Source organism: Alligator sinensis, unplaced genomic scaffold, assembly GCF_000455745.1.
Source record: "Alligator sinensis unplaced genomic scaffold, ASM45574v1 scaffold254_2, whole genome shotgun sequence".
Lineage (NCBI taxonomy): Eukaryota > Metazoa > Chordata > Crocodylia > Alligatoridae > Alligator > Alligator sinensis.
Genome location: NW_005842396.1, coordinates 1,269,668 through 1,296,740, shown reverse-complemented (window position 1 = coordinate 1,296,740; position 27,073 = coordinate 1,269,668). Strand labels below are relative to the sequence as shown.

General features: G+C 42.5%; 1 protein-coding gene across 1 annotated transcript in view; it reads right to left on the bottom strand.

Annotated features, from left to right (window-relative positions):
* The window catches only part of AOAH (acyloxyacyl hydrolase), a 165,568-nt gene that overhangs the window by 84,004 nt on the left and 54,491 nt on the right, over window positions 1-27,073 (bottom strand). Inside the window, exons 7-12 of the mRNA XM_006029757.2 lie at window positions 17,820-17,890; window positions 14,965-15,025; window positions 14,410-14,480; window positions 7,905-7,953; window positions 7,100-7,148; window positions 5,609-5,703 (exon numbers count right to left, since the gene is read on the bottom strand). Of these exons, the coding sequence (XP_006029819.2) occupies window positions 5,609-5,703; window positions 7,100-7,148; window positions 7,905-7,953; window positions 14,410-14,480; window positions 14,965-15,025; window positions 17,820-17,890 (396 nt within the window). The remainder of the gene's footprint in view (window positions 1-5,608; window positions 5,704-7,099; window positions 7,149-7,904; window positions 7,954-14,409; window positions 14,481-14,964; window positions 15,026-17,819; window positions 17,891-27,073) is intronic.

Sequence of the window (27,073 nt, the reverse complement as noted above, 5' to 3'; positions counted from 1 at the left end):
CTGAATCAGATTTAGCTGAATTGATTTGAGACAGTGATTTGAATCACCAAATCAAATCACTGTCCCCCGAATTGGCTGAATCTGAATCTGAAGAGAATACTAGCCGCTTTGCACAGGCCTAGAAATACCTACGTGGTATAAAGGGCAACAGAAATTTAAGTCCTCTGGTACAAATCAGCATGTTCAGACCTTTAAAAGTCTGACTGGAGAATTTGGATGTTATCGTTAATAGAACACACGCACTTAATAATGAGGGACAATGCATGAACATGTGGCCATCTTACTGGCTTGCACCGAGGGCAAGAGCCTGCTGTGATAAGCTAATGAAGTTTTTCCTCTGCTCTGGGAGGTAAGCATCTGGTGTATCTGATATGACCCATGGTATCTCTATATATATAAATGTGTGTCTGAGTCTTTTTATTTTTGGAGAACTATTTTATTTACCTTCTAAAATTCCACTATAAGTGGAGAATACTGATTTCACAAGTCCTATTATTTAAAAAAATATATTCCAAAGGAAGGCAATGCTTAGGAAAAGTATGACTGGAACCATGACATCTCTGCTCTTAGCAATCTCCTGATATGTCCCTGAATCCTAACCTGAGAAACCACTTCTCTAGATTAAAAATTGATCATTCAGTGTCTATATCTATTCAGTCCTTGAGCTCTCTAACTAGCATACCAGTTGGTATTCAGCGATGACAATATTTGTCACTTAAGCACTACAGAGACTATCAGGTTTTTATTCATACGGAGGTCGCTGAACAGCTATCTAACAGTAACAACTTTCAGTCCCAACCCAACTAATGTGCATTCAAACCACTGGTCTACAAATGAAAACTTCCATATCCTATTATTGGTCCCTTGACCCATCTAATCAAGGATTCAAGAACAGATCAATCATTTTTAAGCCCAATGCTCAAGAGTTTCAATACCGTATAAGAAATACCATGTAAGAATCAGGAAGGATCAGTAAGGCAGAATAGATTAGGACATCAGCAATAGCAGGTGTACTTCACAGCTGATTGCTGCTGGCTGACTGCCTGCTTGCCACTAGGAGACCACAATTAGCACCCAGTGAAGGATGTGAAGATAAGATGTATTCAGCTCCCTCTATCAACCTCTCATGAAGGTCACATTGTGACTGAAGGGAAAGGCAGCAGGCAGACTGCCTCAGAGCTAGGAACCAATTTGACACAGAAGGTCATATGTTGGAAGGTACATAAAAAGCCACTGTGGTTTCAGCATGCCTCTCCTCTCAGTTTCTCCAGTCATCACCAGTGAATGAGCTGGGAGTCACTCTTAGACAATACTGGCATTTGTATCATCTGTGTTACAGAGCCTTGTGGTTGTATTGTTTGTGGGAAGCCCAAAGTAATATAAGCATTGCTGGCAGCTGACTGAGTAACACAGCTCATCACACCACTGCCACCAGCGAAAAAGAGAGATCCAGGGAAGGGAAAAAAATTATACTGGTTAAATTATACTTGCCCTGCACTAGCTGTTGAAACTGTTTTGTGTATCCAGTCCTACCCTGTGGTAGGTGGAAGCTTAACTGTCGTGGCTTAGTTTTGGTTCATTCAAAGGTTGGGTTGCCTAGTTTAGATTCCACTTACTGCAGGATAGGAGCAGACACATGAAACAGTTATTCCAGAGTGGTTGACATACTATAAGCTCCACCCCATCCCACGCCTCTTCACTTGAGATCACTAAAACTAGACTAACTGTACCCTAACAGTGATAACATGGAAGCTACAAATAAATCTGTTTGATTCTGGTGAGAGACACCCCTCTTTGTCTTCAGAAAGGATACAGAATAGGCGCCACGAGAGCAAGAATGTTAAGGAATATTCATAGCTTGGGGAAACTAAAAGGGAGAGCCTGGTAAGGACTAGGTTTGGACTAAAAAGAGAAGGGGAGGAACTGTCTGTTTTACGGGCGAGAGCCTGGAGTGGCTGTGGGGGGACCTGAAACATGGAGAGTTCCTCAGTTTTAGAGCATGAGTCTCAGGCTTTGGACACACGTACTTCTGTAGCACTATATAAACTTTTATAGCACTACAGAAAGCAAGTGGTATGTGTAGGCTACTTGTGCTACAAAGACAGTGGATCTGCCACAACAGAGTTTGGGTTTCAAACAGGAACTTTTTTGTAGCGCCATATGTAAAGTGCATGGTTATATAGGATCACAGGCATAGGTGACACGTAGGGGAGGCATGGGGTGGCACGTGACCTCCCTGGGATTGGCCCTCACTGGCTGGGGAGTGGGGAGTGCCAGCAGCACTTCCAGTGTTGCTACTGGTGCTTCCAGGGTTGGCGATCGGCCGCTGGGGGACCGCTCCCCGAAGTTGGCGGTCAGCCGCTGGTGCCCCCCCACAGAGGCAGAAGGCACCAGTCGCCCATGAACAGGAAAGTAGGGCTGGAAGGGACCTCATGAGGTCATTTACTCCAACTCCCTGATTAAACCATCCCAGCCAAATGTCTGCCTAACTTGCTCTTGAAAACATCCAAGGATGGAGATGCCACAATTTCTCTAGGAAGCATGTTCCTATGAGTGGCCACCCTCGTAGTCAGAAAATTCCTCCTAATGTCCAATCTAAATTTCCCCTGCTGCACTTTGAAACCATTAGTCCTGTCCCCTACAATCATGAATGATGCATGCCCCCGGAGGCTGGGGGGCCATGGCGGTGGCAAGTGGGGAGCTTCCACAGGCGGCCGCAGCGGTGTTGGTGGTGGCATGCACCCACTACTCATCGTCAATGCCTACAGTCATGGAGAAAAGCCCATCTCCATCCTCTCCTGTAATCACCTCAGGTATCTGAAGACTGTTACCAAACCTCACCTCAGTTGTAGCATTACAGGGGGTCTCTCAGACTCCCTGCACTCCAGAGGGCTCTGCTGTCCTTCACACCTCTCCAGCCTGTGGGGAGCAGGCTTGCAGAGCAGAGCTTTGACAGCTGCTACAGCAGGACAGATACCTAGGCCCAGGGCAGCAGCTGTGGCTGGCAGGTGCAGCCCCCTGATTGATGCTTGTGGGGACGGTGTGACTGAAGACATCATGCCCTGTTTCCATTATTCGCCCAGGGGCTGCCTCTGCCATCACTGCCTCCAGCTGATGCCTGTGGCAGCATAAGCTAAAGACAGCTTCTCTGCCAAGTCTTACCACCCCTTGGCTGGAAAGGCTACCTTGGAGGCATCTATGTTGCACTCCAGCCAGGGGCAGTGTGCACGTGTGCATAACTCCATAGTGTTCTAGTTGATAGTACTACAACGTGCTCAGACATCCCTGCATCCAATTCTTCAAGTAAGGAGCTTTTAAATCACAAGAAGGTACTGATCTTCAATATACTAGTTTAAACTCAGGCTAAAAAAGAAACTGGGTGACCAGGCACATCTTGAAAAAAGATACTGTCAAACTTGGTACAGAAAATGGGCTCTGTGTCTAAAAAGCTTTGTACCAAATTTCAGCCTAGATAAATTATTTACAAAGCAAGTACTACAATCTGAACATCAGCGATAACAGAAATGCAGATGTAGTCTGAAACAATAGCTTGGATACATCACCAAAGTACTGCTGTTATTGTCATCATCATCAGAATGATTACCATATTTATTAGGCAAAATAATTTCAATTATTATCACCACTAATTTATTATGTTCTTCACTACCTTTGTCATCAATGTCACTCCTTTAATCAGCTCTCATAACTGATTAACAAAGAAAAACAACTGCTCATCAAGAATATTTAAATCAGTTCAGCTCTGCAAATGAAAGATGAAAAATGCTTACAATTCTGACAGAAATTTGTACGCCTCCAGTAACACTGTAATTATTAGTGCTGAATATTTTATTTTTAAAAACGTCACATTTTCCGCTTTCCTCTTCCTCAGAGGCCATTGTGGATTTAGCAGACTACAGAAATGCTGGGTCCCTTTGGGAGGGGGAGAAGCTCCATGCTTCAATAATGATGGAGTTATCCCTCTGCTGCTGGCCCACATACAGTTAGCAAAGGAGGGCCTGAGAGAATATGCAGTTCTTCTGAAGGGTCTCCCAGCCTAGCACGAGGCAGAGGGAAATAAAGTGGAGGAATGGAGCAGCTTCAAGGATTTCTTTCCACTACCAAGTAGAAGGTTTTGAAAGTGACTGTTTTCCCTGATCTTTTTTATTTTACTTCACTGACAGATACTCTAATAGCTGCCTTTCCAGCACACTTTACATAGTGGTCCTTTATTCCTTGGAGGAACACAAAGAGACTATGTAAAAATGTGACCCAAATGAAGAGCCCTTATAATGGCATTGACACATTTGTACACTCTTTTATTTAAGAGTTTAATAAATGTTTGGGTCTGCAGACAGACAGACATAAACATACTATGGTCATTAGCTCTTCTATATGTGTGTAGTTATTAGGACTGTGCGAAGCTTCGGTCGCTGATTCGATTCGGGGGAGATTCGGCCCGATTCACCGGTAGAATCTCCTAATCTAAATTGAATCAGGACACCCTTTAATCTCTCTGAATTAAATTGGAACCCTCAGTTCAGAGAGATTCGACAATTCAGACATAGACACAGCTTTAAATGTTTTTTCTATATACTTCACGGTACCAGGCAGCTCATGAATGCTGAGATGCTGGGGCTCATGGAGCATCCCACGGGACCATGAGGCAGTCTTCAGCATGCTCAGCTGTGGACCCAGAAGTGGACCAGTAGCACTTTCCCCCCCACCTCTGCCCCCTGGCTTGGCGACTGGTGCCTCCTGGGTCTGGGGGGACACCCGGGGTCCCCCCACGGCTGATCACTGAGCCGGAGGAGTGCAGGGGAAGGAGGGGTCCCCTACATGCTTGGCAGCAGACCCACAAGTGGACCAGAAGTACTTCCGGCCAACTTCTGGGTTCACTGCCAAGAACGCAGGGCCTCCCCTCACATGCTCCTGTGGGACTCTCCATCCGCCCCAACTTCTCAGTATTCACGAGCTGCACCTGGTACCTCAAGGTATGTAGAAAAAACATTTAAATTTGTGTCTATGGCCAAATCGCTGATTCTCTGAATCAACATTGAATTTTCAGATTCAGCTGAATCGAATTGGGACATGATCTGAATCAGCGAATCAAATCACTGTCCCCGATTCCAGCTGAATCCGAATCCAAATTGAATATGGCCCGTTTTGCACACTCCTAGTAGTTATGTGGGACAAAGCCCAGACAAGTCTCACTGATAATAAACAAATATTCTCCTTTAGTCCAAAGCTTTCACTTTTGCAGCTCCATGTCCTGTTTAGCAGTAAGGCTTTGGGGCCAAAATCTTTTCTGACATAACTCCACTTAGAAGAATGGAGGTATGACAGCAGAGAATTTTCTCTCTTTTCTTTAGCAGACAGACATTAAAGGACAGTACTTATATAAAGACCCTCGTTTTTACTTAGCAATGTTTTGGTACAAGCTGGGATATGTTCCTTCCCTTCTATGGAATAATTGCTCCCCCCCCAAAAAAAGTGATAGATTTCCAAAACAATAGGCATTTTGCCCATTTGGTACCCTGCATAATTGGAGAGAAGGCAAATATCAATCAAAGGTTGGCACTGCTTCAACAACCATAATAGGATTTCTCACCACAGACATCTGTGCTGCTGTCATCCATTCAGGAGGGATGTGAAAGTGAGCTCCAGCTGAGTCTCCCAATAGAATGATCCCCTTGGACTCCGCACCTAATAGGAAATATTTGATTAAAGGTATAAAAATTCCCTTGGATGTTTGTCACACCATAAAGCAAAGCACTGCACAAGAAATCAACATGAAGATAAAAAGAAGTGATGCTGATAGATTCGGTGTGTTGAGTGCAAACAAGGCACTGGCCACTGGTTTTGTTTGAAATAGCTTCATTTCGAGTCCTGGAATGGAATTGTCACTCCATCTGCACCAAAAACCTGCTGGAAGAGATGTGCCAACAACCTGAGAAAAACAAACGGGTATGCTGGGTGAATAAGAGAGAGAACTTCTTGCTTAATCAGAAAGATTTCATAGAGTTTTACTCAAGGCTGGAAGTTTTGTTTTAACACAGGCTTAGGTGTATAGCTAACATTCATTTTTACTCTCTATGGAACATTCATTAAAATACTTCATATCACTCATTTAGGGAAATGAGAATATTTAGGGAGTTGGTAAAGATGCTTTATATTAACACTAGATGCTAAACTCCTTTCTGAGATGAATAATCTCATCAGAGCACCCTGGCTTTTTACTAATTCATGTTACTTAGCCCTATCCTCCTCCTTTTATAGAACTTTTCATCTAAAAATGTAAAGTGGTTTACCAAGGAGGTTTTCACATCTCAGTCACTAACATAATGCAAGCCAAGGTAGGTATTAACTGAAAGTTATTATTATGGCTGCTTAACTATAATATAATATTTGCATCTGTATGTGTAATTAGCATAAATGAAACAAGTTGATAATTCTCATTCCAAGCGATATGGTTGTCCAGGTGGGCATGAAAACTGAACAGTCCTCTCATTCCTGAAGGGATCCCGACAAAGTAAGCTTGAAGAACATTGTCAGTAGGTCGAGAAGGCATCTCCAACTCCTGCTGTCCTTGCTGGACTTAATTTCGGGGTAGCAAAATTCAAATTCCAGTGCATTCAAAATTAAATATAATAGTTAATATAGATAGGTTATATAATATAACATGTTGTGGAAATCACAAAAAAGGGCATTTTCTGCGATCGCCAGGAAATATTGCATTGGCTGCAATTTCCTGCAAAATCAACCTACCCCCCCACTTCTGTCCCCAGAGTATTATTCATATAATATGCTGTTTTAAAATGTTCCAATGCTTACTGCAATACAAAGAGAATGCAACAATCACTGCACCCATAGATCATATGATTGAGAGTTACTGTCTGCTAGGGATGTAGACTCCAATTTTCCCCTCGCTTATTCTCACATTAAAGAAATGAATTTGCCATTTTTGCCAGTATAAAGAAGCTGCGAAATCTGCCATCTTTTCTCAAGGTTTGCAATGACCATGACAGCTTGTATCAAAATATTTATAAAATACATTATAAATAAATATTGTATACAGCATGTCTTATATTTAATTATTTACCTTTACAGAATTTATGCTCATATGGAATTCCATCTTTTGGATCTACACCCTGTTAGAAGAAAAAAAGAGCAGAGTATTTTGATACCCATAAAGTGACAACACAAAGCAGATACCAAGAATTTCATCACTTTTGCATATTTTCATTCAGGAATGATTATATAATTATAAAGCTAATCTAACGTGTCTGGAGATGTATTTACATATTTAACTTTCTCATAACTTTTTTTTTGGGGTGGAGAGAGGATCTGTTAATTCTCTTTATTTTTGACAGGGGGTCCCAAAGAAGATTAAAATTCTTGCTGTGTCACTAGAGTTTGATGTCAAATCCAGAGTTAATCTGAACAGTATGTCATCTGGGAACTTTCAAGTGTTGCCATAACTAGAAGGAGGAATTTTAACATGCAGATGTTTTTAAGCTATGCTTATGAAAGCATTATGATAACATTCATGAATCCATTTCAGACATTTCACTAACATGCTTTCACAAGATAACTGAGGCTTTGGAGGGGGAAAAAGAAGAAAAAGCAAAGACACAAAACCAGAAAATACACATGCACAATTTTAGTCTTTCAGAGCCATAATTTGTAATATATTTCTACATTTTCGTCCCAAAAAATATTATTCTAATGCAAAAGTAACTGGAATTACTTGAGTGGGATTACTTTGGCTATCACAAATTGGCAAATATATGAGAACAGTTTAATCCAGTTAGAAAACCAGGTTAATATAATACTTGCAGATTAATTCTAATAGAGAAGAGGGAAGAAGTGGGAAGAAATTTCAATATTTAACTTCAGTTGCTTACCCATATGCCATTACAGTTAGTGTCACTTTCCACATCCCAGTTATGTGGGCTAAAATAGAGAGTTACAGAAAGAAAGATGACATTAAAAAAAGAATAAAATAGGGTTAAGGGGAAACATTTTGGGGAGTTCTCAAGAAAACTAGCTATTTGGGTCTATAAGAACATAATATCAGACCCTTGTGTCCACTGGGGTTCAACAAATTATCATGAAAATAAAGTATTTTAATGGAATAACTAGAAATTTCAGATTTTACCGATGTCTAGAACCCAATGCTAATAGCTGATAAATAACCTTTATCAAGATTCATGCTCTCAGCTACCACTAATATTATCTGGGACCTTTATCTTCTAGTTCATTAGGAGTTCAGATCTTATTCAAATAAATGAGGACCTGATCCAAGGCCCCTTGATATCAGTGAGAGTTTTTTTAGTGACCTCAAAGAAAACTGGACCAGCCCACCAGGAAGTGAATTAGGTCAAGCTCTTTTTACATTTGGGTCCTATCTAAAGCTTCCCCTATTACTTATGGCTGTAAAACTGATAACCTCTGCACAGTTGTATTTTGTGGCACAAAGGGATATAATTATGTCAAATCTTGGTTACTAACCTAGTTTAGAGGCCGTTTTTTGAAATATTCTAAGCATTCTAACATGCCATTAATATCTGTATACAAAACCATGTTAGCGGAAACCTTTCTTGAAATTATTTTATATTATGTAGTAAAGTAAGAGGCTGAGGGAACCTTATTCACACTTATAATCAGGTGTGTTTGCTGATGATTCCATGCACGCAAGTCTCAGTGATGTTACCAGGAATTATTTACTGTATCTACCTGAATCTAAGATGACTTCAAATTTAAGATGACCCCCAACAATTAAATACTATCTATGGAAAATGTATAAATTCATTATAATTTTACAGGTACAGAATCTAATTATCAGTCATCTTAAATTTGTCCCCACCACCTGCTCCCCACAACCTCTGCCCCCTTCCCTTACTACCAAACATGGCTCTGGCTCCATTCCCTTCCATGGCATGGAGCACATGGAACCAAGACACCTGCCTGGCCATGTAGCAGCATCCTAGGGCTGGAACTGCAATGCTGTTGATCGGCCAGACAGGAGACAGAGCCTCCATGTACTGTGTGCCCCAGGAGGGAATGGAGCCAGAGCAAGAGCTGGAGCCACAGTTAACAGTGTGTATGTATGGAGGAGGAGGAGCAGCTTCTTGGGGCCAGAGCCAGAGCTGCAGCATTCATCTGCTCCCTGCCCCACCTTATATCTATTATATATATATATAATATATATCCTTATATATCCTTATACTTAAATCCAAGATGAGGGAATTCCCTCCCCCTGCCCACCCCCATGCTGAATGAGGGAAAGAAACTCATCTTGGATTCAAAGAAATACGGTACCTCATTTGGGGAACATATCACTTACCTTGAATTTTCACCAGTGTTAACAAAATCAGGATATAGCCCTTTATCTAACCAGTCACTTCTGCTCAGAACTCCCACTAACATTGGTAAGAACTGTATATTTGGGCTGGCAGCTGTATCCACAAAAATCCATAAGATATTTATGCTTGTACCTTTTCCTCTTTCAATGGATTTATTTTTGCCTTTAGGCTTTCTTGTACAGCTACACTGATTTTAGTGGGAACTAATGAGTTCACATAAGGCAGGGGCAGGCAGAACAGGGCCTGTGGGTCAGATCCAGCCTGCCAGGTGATTCCATCTGGCTCACAGGGCTCCTCTGCAAACCAAAAGAATTATCCTGGCCTTCATGGCCCCTCTGAAAGCCAGCTCCTCCATGCAAGAGGTGCAGCTGGGGTTGTTAAGCAACCAACCCCCACCCCAGCCTGGCCTGACCTGCCCCCAGCTCTAAGGTAGGAAGCATTAGAGACAAGAAGCCTCTGCATGGCACAGGCTTTTGCCTGGTTGCCCCATGGCTGTCCCCCAGCCCTCCTTTCTGGGATACTGGAAATTCAGGTAAGGATTTGGGTGGGAGCATGGAAATGTGCGCTATAGTGCTGGGTGGGGCTGGCCCTTCTCACTGCTATCATGTGTGCCCAGAAACTTAGGTGGGAGTGCAGAAATGTGCACTATGGGGCTGGGTTGGCTGGTCCCACTTCCTGCCACCATGTGTGGCTGGGGAATCAGGCAGGAAAGCAGAAATGCCTGCTATGGAGTCAGGTGGGCTGGTCCCCTCACTGCCTCTATGTGCAGCCAGGGAATCAGGCAGGAGTGTGGAAATGCATGCTGGTCCTGCTCACTGCTGTCACATACAGCTGGGGACTTGAGTGAGAGTAGTATTGGGCTGGGTGCAGTTGGCCACACTTGCTGCGGCCACATGCAGCCTGAGATTCAGGCGGGAGTGCAGAAATGGGTTCTATGGGGCTGGAAGGGCTGGTCACGCTTGCTGCTGCCACCTGTGGCTGAAGACTTGGGTGGGAGTGCAGAAGCTGTGCACTTTGGGACCAAGCTGTGCGGGCCCCACTCCCTACAACCACATGAAGCTCTAGGGACTCACATACTCCAGAGGCTCTGAGGACCCACCCCGCTGCCCCCACACACACCCATACCCTCCCACACCTCCCACCCTCACCGTACCCTCACACACACCCACACCCACATACTCCCATACTCCACACACCCCACCATATCTCCACACACACCCACAGTCCCCCACACACTCCCACCCCCTCACTCCACCACACCTCCACATGCTGCCACAGCACCCACACACACATAACCCCCACCCCAACCACATACCCCAGATCCACACCCCTGCACATCTACACATGCACCCCCCACCCTCCCCCACCATAACCACACACCCACCCACTTCCCAACCACACACTCCCTTACCACCCTCCTACACAATATACAGGAGTAAGACTGTATTTTGAACTATTATTCAATTGCCTCTATATACACTGTGCAAATCAACATGAATCAGAACAAAATCTTTTTTTAAATAACATTAAAATATGTTATAGTAGATGTTTGATTTTTTAGTGTATGATTTGTTGGCTTCTGATTCCAAGATGGCAACCTCTCCCCTCCCCCACCAAAAGGGGAGTAAGAGGAGGGACTTCAGGTGGCAAAGGTCAGGGGTTAGGATTTCAGGTCCCAAGATGGTGAACATGGTGGTATATGGAATGTACCTTTTCTGAGTGGAAAAGATCATGTTCAGGCGGAGGAGTGAGTGTCGTGGCTCTAGAAAGCAAATCAGCCACCAGCATGTCTTTGCCTTTGGTATGGTGAATCTGGATGTCATTTTTTTGGAGCTGCATCAGCGTCTTCTGTAGCCATGCCGGAGCCTGTCCTATGGGCTTCGCAAAAATTGCTTCCAGGGGTTTGTGGCCTGACTGGACCCATATGTGGGTGCCATACACACATGGGTGGAACTTTGTCATGGCAAAGACAATTGCCAGAATTTTTTTTTCAATCTGCACATAATTTCTCTGGGATTGTGTTACGGTCCTCAAAGCATATGTGATTGGTTGATTCTGCTGAAACAGACATGCTCCTAAGCAGTCTTTCGATGCATCGGCTTGGATTTCCAGCTACTTTGCTGGGTTGAAGTACCTGAGCACAGGTGCCATTGTGATGGTTTACTTGAGCTTATCCAGGGCTGCCTGATGCTTGGGTCCCCTTTGCTAGATAACGTCATTCCTGAGAAGCACTCTCAGTGGGGCCGTCAGGCTTGACTCACGTGGAATGTATTGCGCCAAGTTCTGAATGGTTTGGAGGAGTCTCTGAAGGCCTTTTTGTCTGTTGGAGGGGGCATCCTGTTGATGGTTTCCATTTTGTCATTGTCTGGTTTGACACCATCTTTTGAGAAGATATGGCCCATATACGAAACACTGTTGACTAAAAGCTGTATTTTGTCCTTATTAAACTTTACTCCTTTCAGATGTGCTCTCTCCAGGACTTGTTTCAGGATAGTGTCATGCTTCTCTTTGGTAGCCACTGCAATGAGCATGTCATCCGCAATTATGTGGATTCCTGGAATGTCATCAACGCACTCATAATCCGTCTGCTGGAATACTTCGCTAGCTGACAACGCCAAAGGGAAGGTGATTTAACACCCATGGGGTGTTAAAGGTACACAGCTGTGCTGATTCCTTGTCCAATTTGACTTGCCAGTAGCAATCCTTTTCACCAAGAATGGTGAACAGCTTTTTACCTGACAAGCTCTTCTGCACATTTTCTACAATGGGAATCAAAAAGTGCTGCCTCAGCACTGCCTTGTTGAAGTCTGGTGGGTCTAGGCAAAGTTGTAGCAAACCATCCTTCTTTTTTGTGATCACAAGGCTATTGACCCAGGGTGTGGGCTTAGTGACCTTTGTAATGATTCCCATAGCTTCCAGCGTTTCCAGGGCAGGCTTCATCTTGCCTAGGGTTTCATAGGGAATTTTTCTACACCCATGCACAACTGGTGGTACCGCTGGGTTGACATAGATGTGGTGGGTACCAGGAAATTGGCCCCAACCTTCAAAAACATCCGGGTATAGTTTAAGAAGGTCCACCTTGGTTGCAGGTGCTGTCAGAGCCATTCCATGGACTCATCTGATAAGGTCTAAGGTGGTGCATGCCACCCTACCAAGCATTGGTGGGTCTCTATTGTCTGTTATATAAGAAGTTAAATTAGATTCATTAGCACCAGATTTGCAGTGTGCAATGATTGCACCTTGTGGTTTGATGTGTGCACCGCCAAATACAACCAATGTAACAGGAGCTGAAGTCTTCTATACTTTGCCTTGCAAAGCCTTTGCTACATCTGCTGGAAAAGTGTAAAGCAACTGGCAAGCCAGCAATCATGACTGTGCTATACCAGGCCTTTGGGTTATCAAAGGTCTGTGAGTGCTACCCATATATAGGGTGCTGACTCCTTTTCCAGGCTTTGGAGCCTCTCCCTTTGATTTGCACATTTTTGCAAAGTGGTTCACTATTGAGCATTTGTAACAAGTTTCTCCAAAAGCTGGGCAGGACTGAAGCTTGTGTGTACTTCCACACTTTTTGGAGGCTCTGCCTTTGTTAGCTTGATTGCCCTCCTGTGGAGCAAACTTCACTGATGGCTTGCTTTATTTTTGCAAAGTGCTCTGGCGGCTTTGCTTTTGCTCAACAGTATGCAAGCTTGCTTCTGCAGACATAACTCAGGCCTGAGCATTTGTGAGAGCCTTTGCTTTGCAGATATCCACAGCCTGTGCTAGGGTGAGGGAGGGATTTTCCAGAAGCTTTTCTTTGAGTTTGCAGTCAGTTATGCTGAAGACAATTCTGTCCCTCAACATAACATCCTCAGCAAGTCCAAATTCACAATGCCATGCTCTGCTTCTGAGCTCTTAACAAAATCATCTATGCCTGCAGCCTCATTGTATCTAAGTTGCCTGAGCTCATACCTTTCGAAGACAGGGTTTTTTCTGGGTTCACACTAATTCTTGAATGCTGCAAGCACCTCTGTTATTAGGGTCTGCAAACACCCCTTGCATGTTGTTGTAAATTTCTAGGGCTTTATCCCCAGTGCAGTGAAGCATGACTGCAATTTTATAATCCTCTTCCTCAGACTTTATGACTGTAAGGGATAATCAAAGCTTCTGTTCCCATCTCCTCCAATTCTTTCCAAGATTTCCAGTATAGGATAATGCTGGGGCAGGTTTGAAATGCTCCATTTTTTTTCTTTGAATGAAAACTGTAACCCCCTTAATCAGGATGCTGGTGACTCCACTGGGAGACAGGTCACTTCTGTAATCATATAATGTTTACTCCATGCCTTTAGGTCCCAGGGATGCGGTACTCACTCAGACCTCCATGCCCTTGGGGTTCTGTCCTCAAGTCACTGTGCAGCAGAGACCGGTGGGGTGGTAAACAGCTTTATCTTTATTAGGAACAGCATTGAGCAACTCACATGCTCACAGCTTGCAGGGAAAACTACAACCACCCACCACCACAAACCATAGGGCACTGGGGGAGAGACTGGGTCATCCCACTGCTGGGCCCTTAAAGGTACATTCCATATACCACAACCACAAAGTGGGGCACCTGTCAAGGGGAGGGGCTACCCTTGTGGCCCTCAACAGCTCACCAAAACCCGTTAAGTGGCCCTCCAGCCAAAATAATTGCCCACCCTGATCTAAGGGCAAAATGTATACGGTGCCCCTTCCACATTGAAGTCTTAATGTACCCCACTGTGTGATTCAAATAGCTGCATAAGCAGATGTGATGGGCTAGCTGGTAGTGATTTGGCTCGGGGGTTTTGAAAGGGTAGGGGTACATCTTGGAGTACCACTCGGGTTACACATAAGTATTTCCAGCTTCTAGTGAATATGGAACAAACAGAGAGCAAATTTGTATGGTAGCTTGTACATTTCCTCCTCCCCCTGCCTAATAGGGTCATCTGAGCTCATTATTTACGCTGCATATATTTCAAGGACTTAACCAAAATAGTAAAATTTTGATCTCAGAGTTGATATTGTAAAAAAGTATCAAAATATTTACCGTCTACCAGGGTACACTGTTGCATTTCCTTCATTACAGTCTCTGCCTCTCCAGTGATATCCCCTCAATGTCTAAAGCCAAGAGAAGGACAAATAGAAGGCAAGGCATGTTGTTACTCTTTCTCTTTTAATTTCAAATATCTAAAATGAGAATCAAACCTATGGTGCAGGAATAAAGCCTGGTAAATGAATTCCCTTCACTAAGCTCTAATAAATGACACTGCTTATTTTGATGAGTGAATAAGACAAGCTGGCAATTTTAATTTTTTCACACTTGCTTTACCTTTTATTAATTCAATAAACATACTAGTCAGCAGCAGAGCAATCTGATTCTGGAGACAAAGCAGCTTTAAGCCTAAATCTCCAAAAATGGTAAAAATGAACGAATCTCCCTCCTCTTCCAGAAGAAAATTATCTTTTATAATAAAAAACCCTTTCATTCTATGTCTATGCCAAGTTTTGTATGAATGAATAAGGTTTGCAAAAGATAGAAGGAACTTCAGAGAGATTTTTGCTATCAAGGGATTATAACACCAAAAGGAGAACCTTTACTTACTGGGAAAGCACTAAATTTATCTCCATCAAAGTCTTCAAATGGCAACTGATTTTTTATGGCACTGTAAAAAAAAAAATAGGGAAGGATTTTTTTTCCCCCCCAGAAACAAAAAATGCAGTAAAGAATTCAGAATATATAAACTGATTGCTGATAGAATATTACTTTCTAACCTGGTGCTCAGATATAGGCATTTGCATTTCTGTTTATTGAATCTCTATAAAGGACCAAATTCTGATATCAGTTATTCTACACGTAGTTCTGGAGGTGAGGTTATCAAAGGTATATTTGAGGTATCTGACCCTATGCCTCTAAAACAAGTTACCAAGTCACATCTGTTGGAAGATTAGCCTAATAATTTCAGAACCATGAAAAAAGGACAGTACACTGCTCTTGCAGTTTTCTCCATTGGAAGCGTTCGTTAAAGTCAACTGACAATATATATGTGAAAGAATGGCAGAATGGGACGGCAAGGATAAACCAAGGAACATGGAAAACAGAAGAGAACTTTTTCCTTCAATAAAAAAAATAGAGGGCAAACATTTTCTCTGGTATCCTTGTGACAAATCTCTCCCTGCATACTTGTTTGGTATGGAAGAGAGAACATTTCCCATGACATTCATTTCAGTTTACATCTACCCAGTTCACAGACCAGTTTTGCTTCAGTGAATGCCCATTTTCTAAGACAAATATGGGTTTTCCACAAAGGGCCACACATGCAGAATTTGTAGGCATGCTACAGAGACCAGCGTTTGAAAAGTTACTCAGTTTTAGCCTGAGTTCCTAATTTTGTTAATAGCAGAGAAAGACCTCCATCCAATCAAAGGCCCAATTTAGCTTCATCTTACACCCTGTGCAAACCCACTTACTTCACAGGAGCCTCAAGGAGTGTACATCAGCACTGCTTCTTACCTTAAAGGTGTAGTTTATAGCGCCTTGAATTTTAAGGATAGAAGGAGCCATCTTGATCATGTGATACTATCTTATCTATAACACAGGCAATTGAATTTCACCCTCTGATTCCTGAACCTAGCCCACTGATTTCTGGTTGAGCTCAAGTATATTATTTTAGCAAGATCGCTAATCTTTATTTAAATTCTCCAAGTGGCAGAGAATTTAATCCTCAGCCATCAGGCGGATTACCTTCACTGCTTAACAGTTATATTTTATTTCCAGTTTGAATTTTACTGACTTCAGCTTCCAGCTATTGGATCTTAAGATGTGTACCTGAAAGTAGACATGAAAATGACCCTCAAATGAATCAATGTGGCATTTGCCTAGCTGGTTCAGTTTGCCATCATGTGAGCTTTCCTTCTTCCCCTTCCATGATTAAGGGGGAATATCATGAGAGTTTCCTTTTAGATTGCAGTAATGCAGAGTTGGCACAGGGTCTTTCTCAGTTTTACTGTCACATATGTTTCGCATTGTCCCTCTTCTCCCCCTCCCCACACACTTTCACTTTCCTGAAAATCATATGCAATCATCATTACATCCCCCCTCGCTGTGGTCTAGGGAAAACAGATCAACTCTCATGTACTGCTTAGCAGATGGTGTTCTTGGAATAGCATGCCTGGTGCCCTTCCTTTAGCAGGTTAAGCATGTGACCTTCAGAGATTCTCTGAGCTCTTGGACCTCTGAGACTAAATCTGGGTCATAAAGACAGGCCTGTACTACTAGCGGAGGTGGTTTCAGGTTATTTTATCTCCCCAAACTGAAAAACCAAGTCATACATATTTCAATTTGTACTTGTAATGCTGCTTTTCTCTGCACTCAGTACTTTCAATGTACTTCCTGCTTTGTGCTAGTTCAGTCTCTGTGACTAGTTTCAGTTGTAAGGAACTGGCACAGATCCAGAACAAGCTAAAAAAGGGGAAAAAAAATCTGAGGCTCTTTAAAAAGAAAGAAAGAAAGAAAAAAAGAGTTGAACATAGTTGATTTAACATTTATCTGCCAGTGTGCACATATATGTTTTGGCTTTTGTTACAGCGATTTAGCCCACGGGGTTCAATCACCGAGTATACTTGCATTTTCTTATTTCTTCTGTCCTGGCTCTCTGGATTTGATAGACTCTCGAGAAATTTCCTACATAAATTTACCCAATTTCCAATGCTGGTATTACTTATAAGAGTGGAATGTGTGGCTACACAATTTGTGCTGGGAAATCAAGTTAGTCTAAAAATGCCACAAATGTTTCCCTTTGTGTACTAGATAACCTCCAGCCCATAAACTGCCTACATTGACAGATATACTCTGTTGTCTAGCGGTGCTGTTCAGTTGTCCTAGATCCTTTACTGGGACTCTGGCTGTAAGGTCTGTGTAACTGAGTCTTTCCCTTGCCCCTGGCCTTACATGTTTCTTAAAAATCTGGGGATTTACCTTTTGCTCTGCAAATGATATTTTATCCTAACTGTATTCACATGCCAGAAAGGATATCTAGCTATTATATCCTGTGATTAAAGGTGAGTAAGTCTTTCTCTGAGAGGGCAGAAGACACCATAACTGGGTGAGTGACCAAGATGGATACGTTAAATCTGAGCGCAAAAGTGTTTCTGGCTCAGAAACATGGCAAGCTTGGATGGGGAGTTGTCGAACACCACTACTTTAGGGCAGCCAATGTGTGCCCCCTCTCAATATCACTGCATTTTGTATTAAAACGTATTAGAAATCACTTCCAGCATCTTTCTTTCAAAGGTTAAATGCACCCTACTCTCCTTTTAAAATATTGTTTCTGAAGGAAAACAGTATTTTTATCAAAAGGATAAGGACAAAGCCCTTTTTATTCTAAGGATTAATTCTTCAGTCATTGGAAAGAAACAAGTGTGCCATATTTTATTAAGGATTGGAAATATCAGACTTACTATTTAATCTTCTCACACAGCTTAACCAGGGGGGGAAGTTTACATACACTTGAAAAAACAGTTATACTTTTCTGCGGAAAGAAAACAGTGCTTTAGTTCAAATAGGTCAAATTCTTTCTCCCTTCTCATGGTAATTAATGTCAGTGAAATGAAAAGTACATCACATACTTGCTTCCCCATAACATTTGAAAGCCCCATAGACTTGATTAAAGATGTTATATAGCTAAGGACAACATTTAAACTTGACAAAGGATTCAACTCAAGGGCTGCAAATGATCATAGATTCATAAAATTAAAAGAGATAAAGATTCCCCTGGGGAATATCCCTATCATTACCAAGATTCTTCATTTTTAAAACATTGCCTTTCCTACTGTGTACTGTGTCTTGCACAAGACCAGAGCAAATATGCACTAGGAATTCTGGATTTTCTCACTGAACATAGAGGCTGGACCCTGCATGCTCAGTCACAGTTTTGAGTGACCAAGTAATATAGTATCAGGCTCAATCAGGGGTTGATTTATGAGACTGGATACGTGCAGGATGCTTCCCTTAATTTTTAGTGGGATTTTTTTAGCTGGAATCCCACAGCAAGGTTTTACATGAGCCCTGTTTTACAATTTGTAGAAGTGTGCGGGAAAGTAAGTAATAAAGGTGGTGGTTTAAAAATTCAGCAAGTGGAGACTGGCTCAGTGTGCTAAGTGGGGGCAAGTATTTGTCCCAAGGAGATATCAAGAGTATAAAATTGAATTTAATTTGAATAGAAAATCGGTCTGGAGAAGAGAGAGAAACCAGAATAAAGATGGTAGTAAAATTTGAGATTGTGAATGACATTACCTAGTGATAAGGAATATATGAAGAAAAGAAGGGGACCAAGGATTATGGAACTCCCCACAGGAGGACATACTGAAGGGCCAATTAGAGGTAAGGGGAGAACCGAGAAAGGACAGAAGTCAAGGGTAGATGAGGTTTCAAGCAAAATATGGCTAAGGTTTGAGTCATGACAAAGGAAGGTAGTTAGGGAGTTGTAGGAGCAGAAAGGAGAACTGCAAGGTATATTGTCCATTTCCTCATGGAAGAAATCATAGAAAACCACTGTGGAGGGCCAGTGGCCAGAGGAGGGAGTTAAAGATGATAAAAACCTGGCTAGGACTGATGATCTGGGTTGAGAGAAGTAGCAGGGGAAGCAAGTGTTGGTGGCGACAGAGGGCTATGGTTTTGGCAGGGCAGCCCATGCCATGGGAGAAAGGACACAAGAGTTAACAGTGGAAAGGATGCTTATCCCCTTATTGAGGGAGTCTGACTGATGAATCAGACCAAATCAAACCAATCCCACCCCTCTTTAATCACAGCTCTAGTAATTTGAACTCTGCAGCACTTAGGGTGCCTGTACACACCACTGGGTTTAATCCTCATTAAATTAAATAGGTTTATAAAATTTAAACTTGTTTATTTCAGAGCGTTGAATAAGTGTTTCCAAATATTAGGTTTTTGAATGAATTAAGCTTTAGAACATCATATCAGTGTTTGCATGTACTAGGTTTTTGAACGAATTAAGTCCAGTCTCCAGACAGTGCCACAGGACAGCGGGGCAGTCCAGTGCTGCTTCCCTCCCCCACCTCCTGGCCCAGGGTCCCCTGCCCTGCGCCCTGCTACAGAGCTGTGGAAGCAGAGAGCTGGCACACGATACAAGAAAAAAAAAAGTGGCAGCAATTCAAAAGTACAACCAATTCCAAGGGGTGAACTACAAAAATGTGAAAGCACCAAATGGTAGACAAAGAAGCTCATCACACATCTTTTAGTGCCTTTGTATTTGCATGCAACAAACCTATGGACGTGATGCTTTAATTCATGGTAAGCCAAACTAAACTACGTCTGAGGAGTTTTACTTTAATGCACCAGAAAGGCTCTTAAAGCATCTGGAAAACCTGCTTGTGTAAACAGTCACACCGGTGTAGTGCAAGAAAGGACAAAAAACCTGGCATGGACAAATGCTTGTCGAGGACACAAGTCGCTTTCATAAACTTTCAGGATCCTCTCAATCCAGATTTCAATCCACAGTAGGGTAGAAATATATCTATTCTACTGTGCTGAGGATGCAGCTTGATGGGACTGGGGTAAAATAAAGGATTGTCCAGGCCATAGTACATACCACACCATAGTGTGATATGTGCAAATCACGGATGTTAAACATATGGCCTGTGGGCTGGATCTGGCTCCCAGAGCACCCCCATCCAGCCCCAAGAGCCCCACCATCCAGGCTCCAGTGCTGCCGTTGGGGCTGATGAGACCCACATGGGACGTGGCATGCACCCAGATCTGACCCATAGGACCCCTTCCCCTCCCCCTTTCGCCTCCAACAGCATCCCTGATCTGGAGGCTGCTCCAGCTGAACTGGGACCTGTGCTGCATGTGGCATAGATCTTAGAGCTGCTGGAATGGGCCCTTTGTGACGCAGTCCAGCTGGAATGACCACTAGAGGTGTGTGAAGTAGGCCCTATTTGATTCAGTTTTGGATTTGGCCTGAACCAGGGACATTGATTTGATTTGTTGATTCGGATCATTGTCCCTGATTCAATTCGGCTGAATCTGAACCTGAAGATTAGATGCTGATTCAAAGAATCCGCAATTCAGACACAGACACAGTTTTAAAAGTTTTTTCTACATACCTTGAGGTACCAGCATGGGTTGTGAATGCTGCAATGCTGGGGCGGATGGAGTGTCCCACAGGAGTGCAGGGGACGGGGGAGGCTCCATGTGCTCAGCAGTGAACTTGGAACTGGACCGGAAATACTTCCGGCCCACTTCCGCTCCCCAGCAGATCCGGAACTGGACCAGACGTGCTTCTGGTCCACTACTGGATCTGTTGCTGAGCATGCTGGGGAGCCCCCTGCACTCCTGTGGGATGCTCCATGAGCCCCAGCATTAAAGCATTCACAAGCCGCCTGCTACCTAGAGGTATATAGAAAAAACATTTAAAGCTGTGTCTATGTTCGAAACTCTGAAGCTTTCTGAATCTCTCTGAATCGATTTGGAGGGTTCCAATTCGATTCAGAGAAATTATAGGATCCTCTGATTCAATTTGGATTTGGAGATTCAGCCACCAAATTGGGCCAAATCTCCTCCAGATCGAATCAGGGACCGAAGCCTCGCACAGCCCTAGTGACCATCATGTACAGCACAGCTGCTACTCTGGGATCTGTGCTGCATGCAGTACAGGTCCAGACTGGCTGGAGCAACCACTAGGTCAGGTATACTGTGGCAAGGAAGGAGGAAGAGGTTCATGGGCCCAATCCAGCATGCAGATCAGCTCCATGCCACTCATCCAGCCTACAGGGCTGAAGAAGTTTGAAACCCTTGATATAAATAATGTATAATGAACAGGGTGCTGTGACATACTCTCTCACTATTGAAGTAGTAATAATAAAATGGACGAAGGCTCAGTTCCATCCCACAAGTTAATATACTCAGCTGTTCTGAACAGTTCTAGAGGTATGAATATATTGTGTTAAGTTTTAATAATAAGTCTTTGCAAAAATATATTCTACTCTTAAAATGATTTTCCCCTTCAGGTCAAGATTTTTAACATCTTAAGACTTGTGGCACCTTCAATCAAGCTGTCAGCTTCTCAGCATCAGCCTAAGTCAGGATGTTCTGCAGTATGCAAAGCCTTTGAAGTTAACACAGTCTGATCCAAAGCTATTCTGAATAGACAATCCAGTGCTTCAAATAAATACATAAATAAATAAATAAATAAATAAATAAATAAATACTGCTTTTATCCTACTCACAGGCAAATTTAAGTCTAAACTTAGCTGTGAGTAGAATAAAAGCTCTTTGGATCATAGAAAAGTAGGGCTGGAAGAGACTTTCAGAGGTCATCTAGTCCAATCCCCTGCCAGAGGCAGCATCATTCCTACCCACACCATCTCGTATCCATCCATTGTCTAACTTAGTAGTAAAACTACCCAGCCAACCCTGACATAGCCACAAGGCATAACATCCTAATCTGCCACACGTAAAGCAGTGGAACAACAGTGATCAATGGGCTGATGCCACAAGAGATACACTTGAGAGATCCAAGGAAGAGGGCCACATCCCTCAGTCTGCTCCAATCTGACCATTTGTAAAAATTCTGTTTTGATCCTTAATATAGCAACTGGTCTAACCCTGCCTCCGGACCTGCTCTAACTTCTCCAAGCACTATTTAAAATTCAGAGCCCAAGACTGCACACAATGCTCTAGATGAGACCTAACCAGTGCTGACTAAAGAGGCACTATCACCTCCTGTATCTTGTACCTAATGCTTCTATTAATGTTTGCACCTAATGCTTCAAAACTGCATTTGCCTTTTGTGCAGCTGTCATACTGCAGATTCACGTTGAGTCTGTGATCCATCGAGACTTCTAGATCCTTCTCCACAGTGCTGTCATCAAGACAGGTGTCACCCATTTTGTATTTGTGCTTTTGATTATTCTTTCTGAGGTGTAGCACCTTGCATCTATCAGCATTGAACTTCACTCTGTTGGCTCCTGCCCAACTTTCCAACCTGTCAAGGTCTTTCTGAATTGTGTTCCTGTTCTTTAGTGCATTGGCAGTCTGTCCCAGTTTCATGTCATCTTTAAAACTGCTCAAGAAGCTTTCTATGCCAGCATCTAAATCATGAATAGATTCATTGAACAGCACTGGGCCCAGGACAGATCCCTGTAGAATTTCACTCTAAACTTCCTGCCATTCTGGTTTGGATCCATTTATACTTACTTTTTGCTTACAGATATTGAGCCAGTTGTCTATCCAACTCATAGTATTTTAATTTAGTTCACCTTTCTCCAATTTGTTTATGAGATCATGTGGGTCTTTGTCAAAAGACTTGCTGAAGTCCAGATGTGCTATATCCACTGTATTCCCTTCATCCACCCAAGTAGTTACTTTGTTGAAGGAGATCAAGTTTGTTTGGTGCAATTTGTTTTATGTAAATCCATGAGGGCTGCTTGTGATCAGCCTTTTGTCATCTACATACTTGCAAACAGACTTCCTTATAATATGCTCCAGGAACCTCCTGGGTATTGAGGTGAAGCTGACCAGTATATAGTTTTCTGGGTCCGCCTTTTTACCTTCTTTAAAGAGGGACACCACACTGGCCACTGGCTAGTCCTCTGGTACCACATCTGTCTACCCAATTTCATAAACATTATTGTCAAGGACTCTGAGATTTCCTCTGCCAGTTCCTTCAGTACCCTAGGATGAAGTTCATCAGGCCTTGTTGACCTGAATTCATTTAGACCCACCAAAAGCTCTCTGAATGCTTATTTTGTTATTTCATACCTCAGTTTGTCCTCTTCCTTTACCAAATAATTCTTATTAGGTGTCTGGTTGCAGCTTAATTTTTTTGTGAAGACTGAGGCGAAGGAGCAGCACTGCCTTCTTTGCATGCTCTGTTAAGAGTTCACGCTGGCTGTTTATTTAACAATGGACCCACAGTTTCCTTGGTCTTTCTTTTCTAGCCAACATACTTTTAGAAACTCTTCTTGATGACTTACCAGGTGCAGCTCATTTTTTACTTTTGCCTTCCTGATTTTTTCTCCGTAAATTCTTGCTGTTTCCTGGTATACTTCCTTAGTGACCTGTCCATTTTTCCATTGTCTGTATGGCTTCCTTCTGCATTCGAGGCATCCCAGACATTCCTGGTATAGCCACATTGGTCTCTTACTATTCTTCTTGTGCTTCTATTGTGTCAGAACAGTTTCTTGTTGGGATTCCAATACCATGCCTTTTAGAAGTTTCTAGCCTTCCTGGACACCTTTATCCTTCAGTCTGTCTTTCCATGGCACCAAGCCTACTGTCTCCTTAAATCGGTTGAAATCCACCTTTTAAAAATAAAATGACTTAGTTCTGCTGATTTTATGCTCTCCCCATCTCAGGATCATTAATTCTTCTCTCCTTTGGGTCAAGCATTTGAAAAAAGCTTCAAACTGCAGCTACATTAACTTCAAAGATCTCACATATGCAATAGTTGGGCAGAGGCTGCTGTTGTAACAGCTTTGATGAGATCATACGGGTCAAATAACGTGTATATGCAAAATTTGCCTTTTTTTCCTGCATAGCCTGGGTAAAGGCCAGCTGCCACTGCAATACCTGCATGGAGGAGAATGCAAAAATAGCTTCCTTCTATATGCCACAGTGGGTGGTAAAGAAATAGCTCCACTCCCTCTGCTTCCATCCACAGCACCATGTGGGTGACCTGAAGGCAGGAGACTGCATGCCCACAGGCACAAGGGAATTTTTACACAGGGCTATACTCTGCAGGCACAATCTAGCCCCAAAGGCTACACGATGTGTGGCTCCCATTAAACCTCAAAGCCCTTTACAAGAATGCCTATTTTCACTGCCATTGCCCAAGGATGACTTAGTGTTAATGAGCATATTTGCTCCACCTTAAAATAAAGTAAAAGTTTTAGAGGTGTTCACATTTTCTAATAATGACTATTAATATCCTACATTTGCTAAAATATGCCATTTTAGCAAATATTTTAATAGTTTTAAACAACCCTGCCTTCTACTTAAAAATAAATACATAAAAACCAAAATCATTCCTTAATACTTATTCATATTTGTTTTGATAAAATACCCACATGTGATGTGTATGAGCAAATACAAGATGCTTATCGTCCCTTATTAGACATGGTCATCTTGCATCTACTTTCTTTTTTATCTAGATATGCCTGAGTTTCTTGACAAGTGGCAGTACTTTGGAGTCCTTGATACAGTAATAGCTGTTAACGTGCCTGTCCTGATACATGCACATAGGCACTGCTCATACTAGCTTCAAGCTCAAGTAAACTGGCTCTGGTTGTGTGAACTGTTCAGGAGGCTGCAGTGAAACCAGGCAAGTTGAGGCCAACTTGCCTGAATTGGCAGATGTGAGAATAAACCACAGATACATCCCATCAGTCAAATTCTAGATCAGCGGATTAGTCTTGTAAATAGACTACCACTTCCCATCCTCCAGCAGAGTATTCCCATAGTGGCTGCAGAGCTATTTTAGAATCCTGAAACAATGACTCTGCTTGGTATCCCCTCTCTTGAAAGCCTGAAGCACTGGCTCTGCTTTATGGGCTGTGTTTTTTTGCAGTACATGTGTGTGCACATACTTGGCAAATAGAGAAAAGATGAGAAGCGGTCAGTAGAGGAGGTTTATTGCATTACATTTATCCTTCTTCCTGTCTTCTTTAAAAAATATGGATTTTTAAAAGTATGGTTTGAAATGCTCTGCTATTCAGATGTATTTGGTTTGGTCAGACAGTCCTCTGACTAATCTTGTGTGGTTTCTGGACCAGCTGCCATATAGACAAACAGGCTTGACAGGGCATGGCATGTTACAAATATCTCACAGGCTCTGTTGCTCAATGAAGATTTTTTTTTCTTTTCTTCTTGCTTTCTTGATGCTCTAAATCAAAAATGAAACTCCATCGGACTGAAAGTATGTGGCTACATTTGCAAAAGATCATTAAAACCCAGGGAATTATATTATTTTTGATTTCAAGCTTTAAAATATGCTTCTCTAAGGATAACAGGGGTAATTCCAGGCAACATGCTACAACTGAGCATGAAAAATGCCCAACCAATGTAATAAAAACATTTATTTTAATTCAATTTGATTTTCTATGTTGTAGCAGTCTGTTTACAAATGACCTATGGTCATTATTCACTGGGATAACCACTATTTGGATAAACAGCCTGACTCATCTCCCTCATTTTGGACAAGGGGCAAATTGGGGTAGAGGGTACATACGAAGGTAAGACACAACTGTAGATCCTTCACTTGGAGGAAACACTGACCTGTACACTACACTAATAGCGGTTGAAAGCCCTGATGGTCACCATTTCAGCTTCAGAAGTGGGAGAAGCATGCAAGGAAAAACAGGCAGAATCTCATTAAGGGGTATAGTCCACCTAAGCTCCCCAACCATCAAGAATTGGCAAGGGCAGGGGGAGAAGGAATGCTCCCCAAAACTAAATGTATACCAATATGTATGTTACCTCCATGTTATACTCGATGGTGGGCTAAATCTAATAGTCATGATTTGAGTCAAATCACTAACTGCAGATATTAACGTATGTCAATTTTAAATTTATCAAATGATGGGAAAAAAAGAAACTGAATGCAGTTGTGAAAGAAATATCTGACTATCACTAACATGTATTCAATGGAAAGCATGATCCTGCTGTTGCTGCTCTCCATGAGCTGAGCCCTTATTTACAGTGTATTGTTTATTTCCTTGGCATCCCAGTTTGGCATTAGCCCAAAGGCTAATTAGGCTTCTCAATTTTCATATCTGTGAGCAGTGAGGATTCAAGAAGAAAAAATATCAATAATTTATTTGCAAACAGCAAAAACATTTGCTCTGGAATCAAATGCCTGAAGACAATTGGAAGCAAACTTAATAAATGTCTGAGCCAACTCATAACATGAAGTCAGGCAACAAGCTAAAATGTTTCCCTTTTCCCCTGCTATTTTATAGGTTAGAGACAGGCATTTGCATTAATTCAGCCCATGATAAATAAAAGAGTAATGTGTAAAATTTGGGCCCAGATTATAGGCACCGACTTTTATCTTTGCTGCGCACAGGGAGGGGGACACGACATCATCCCTAAGATGATGGACATGTGGGAATTTTTATGCATTTCAGATGGACATGTGGAAAGTTTATGCATTTCAAGCGACAGCTCTCCTTCCGAGGGCAGACAGGGCCCTTGGTGCCCCCATATACTTGGCACCTCTGGCCCAGATCCTTGTTTGAATTTCAGAAGACCAAACTACAATGGTGTTTGGATCCAGGTATTTGGTTCAGGTCTTTCCCCTTGCAATAGATCCAAGTATTCAGGAGATGCTAGAGTGACTGGGTGAGGAAGAAGAGTGAAGTTGAGAAACAGGAGGCAATCAGCAGTAACACAAGACTGAAAATGGTTTAAAAACCTGGGGTGTGGGAAAGAAGAGCACAGGTCACACTGTGAGCACAGTGTCACACTGGAGAAATAGGAAAAAGCGTGTGCTGCAGTCAAGAATGTAAACAGGATTTGTAGCAAACAGGCCTGACATATGGCTATTGAAGCCATGGTCCAGGTTCTACAGCACTGATGGTGTTTGATGCTTAGTGCCTGGATTCATACCTAGCATTAGGGTCATACTGTGCCCTCAGTTCATTCGTGTGCACAGAGTACTACTAAGGCCAATGGAGACAGAGCATTTAACACT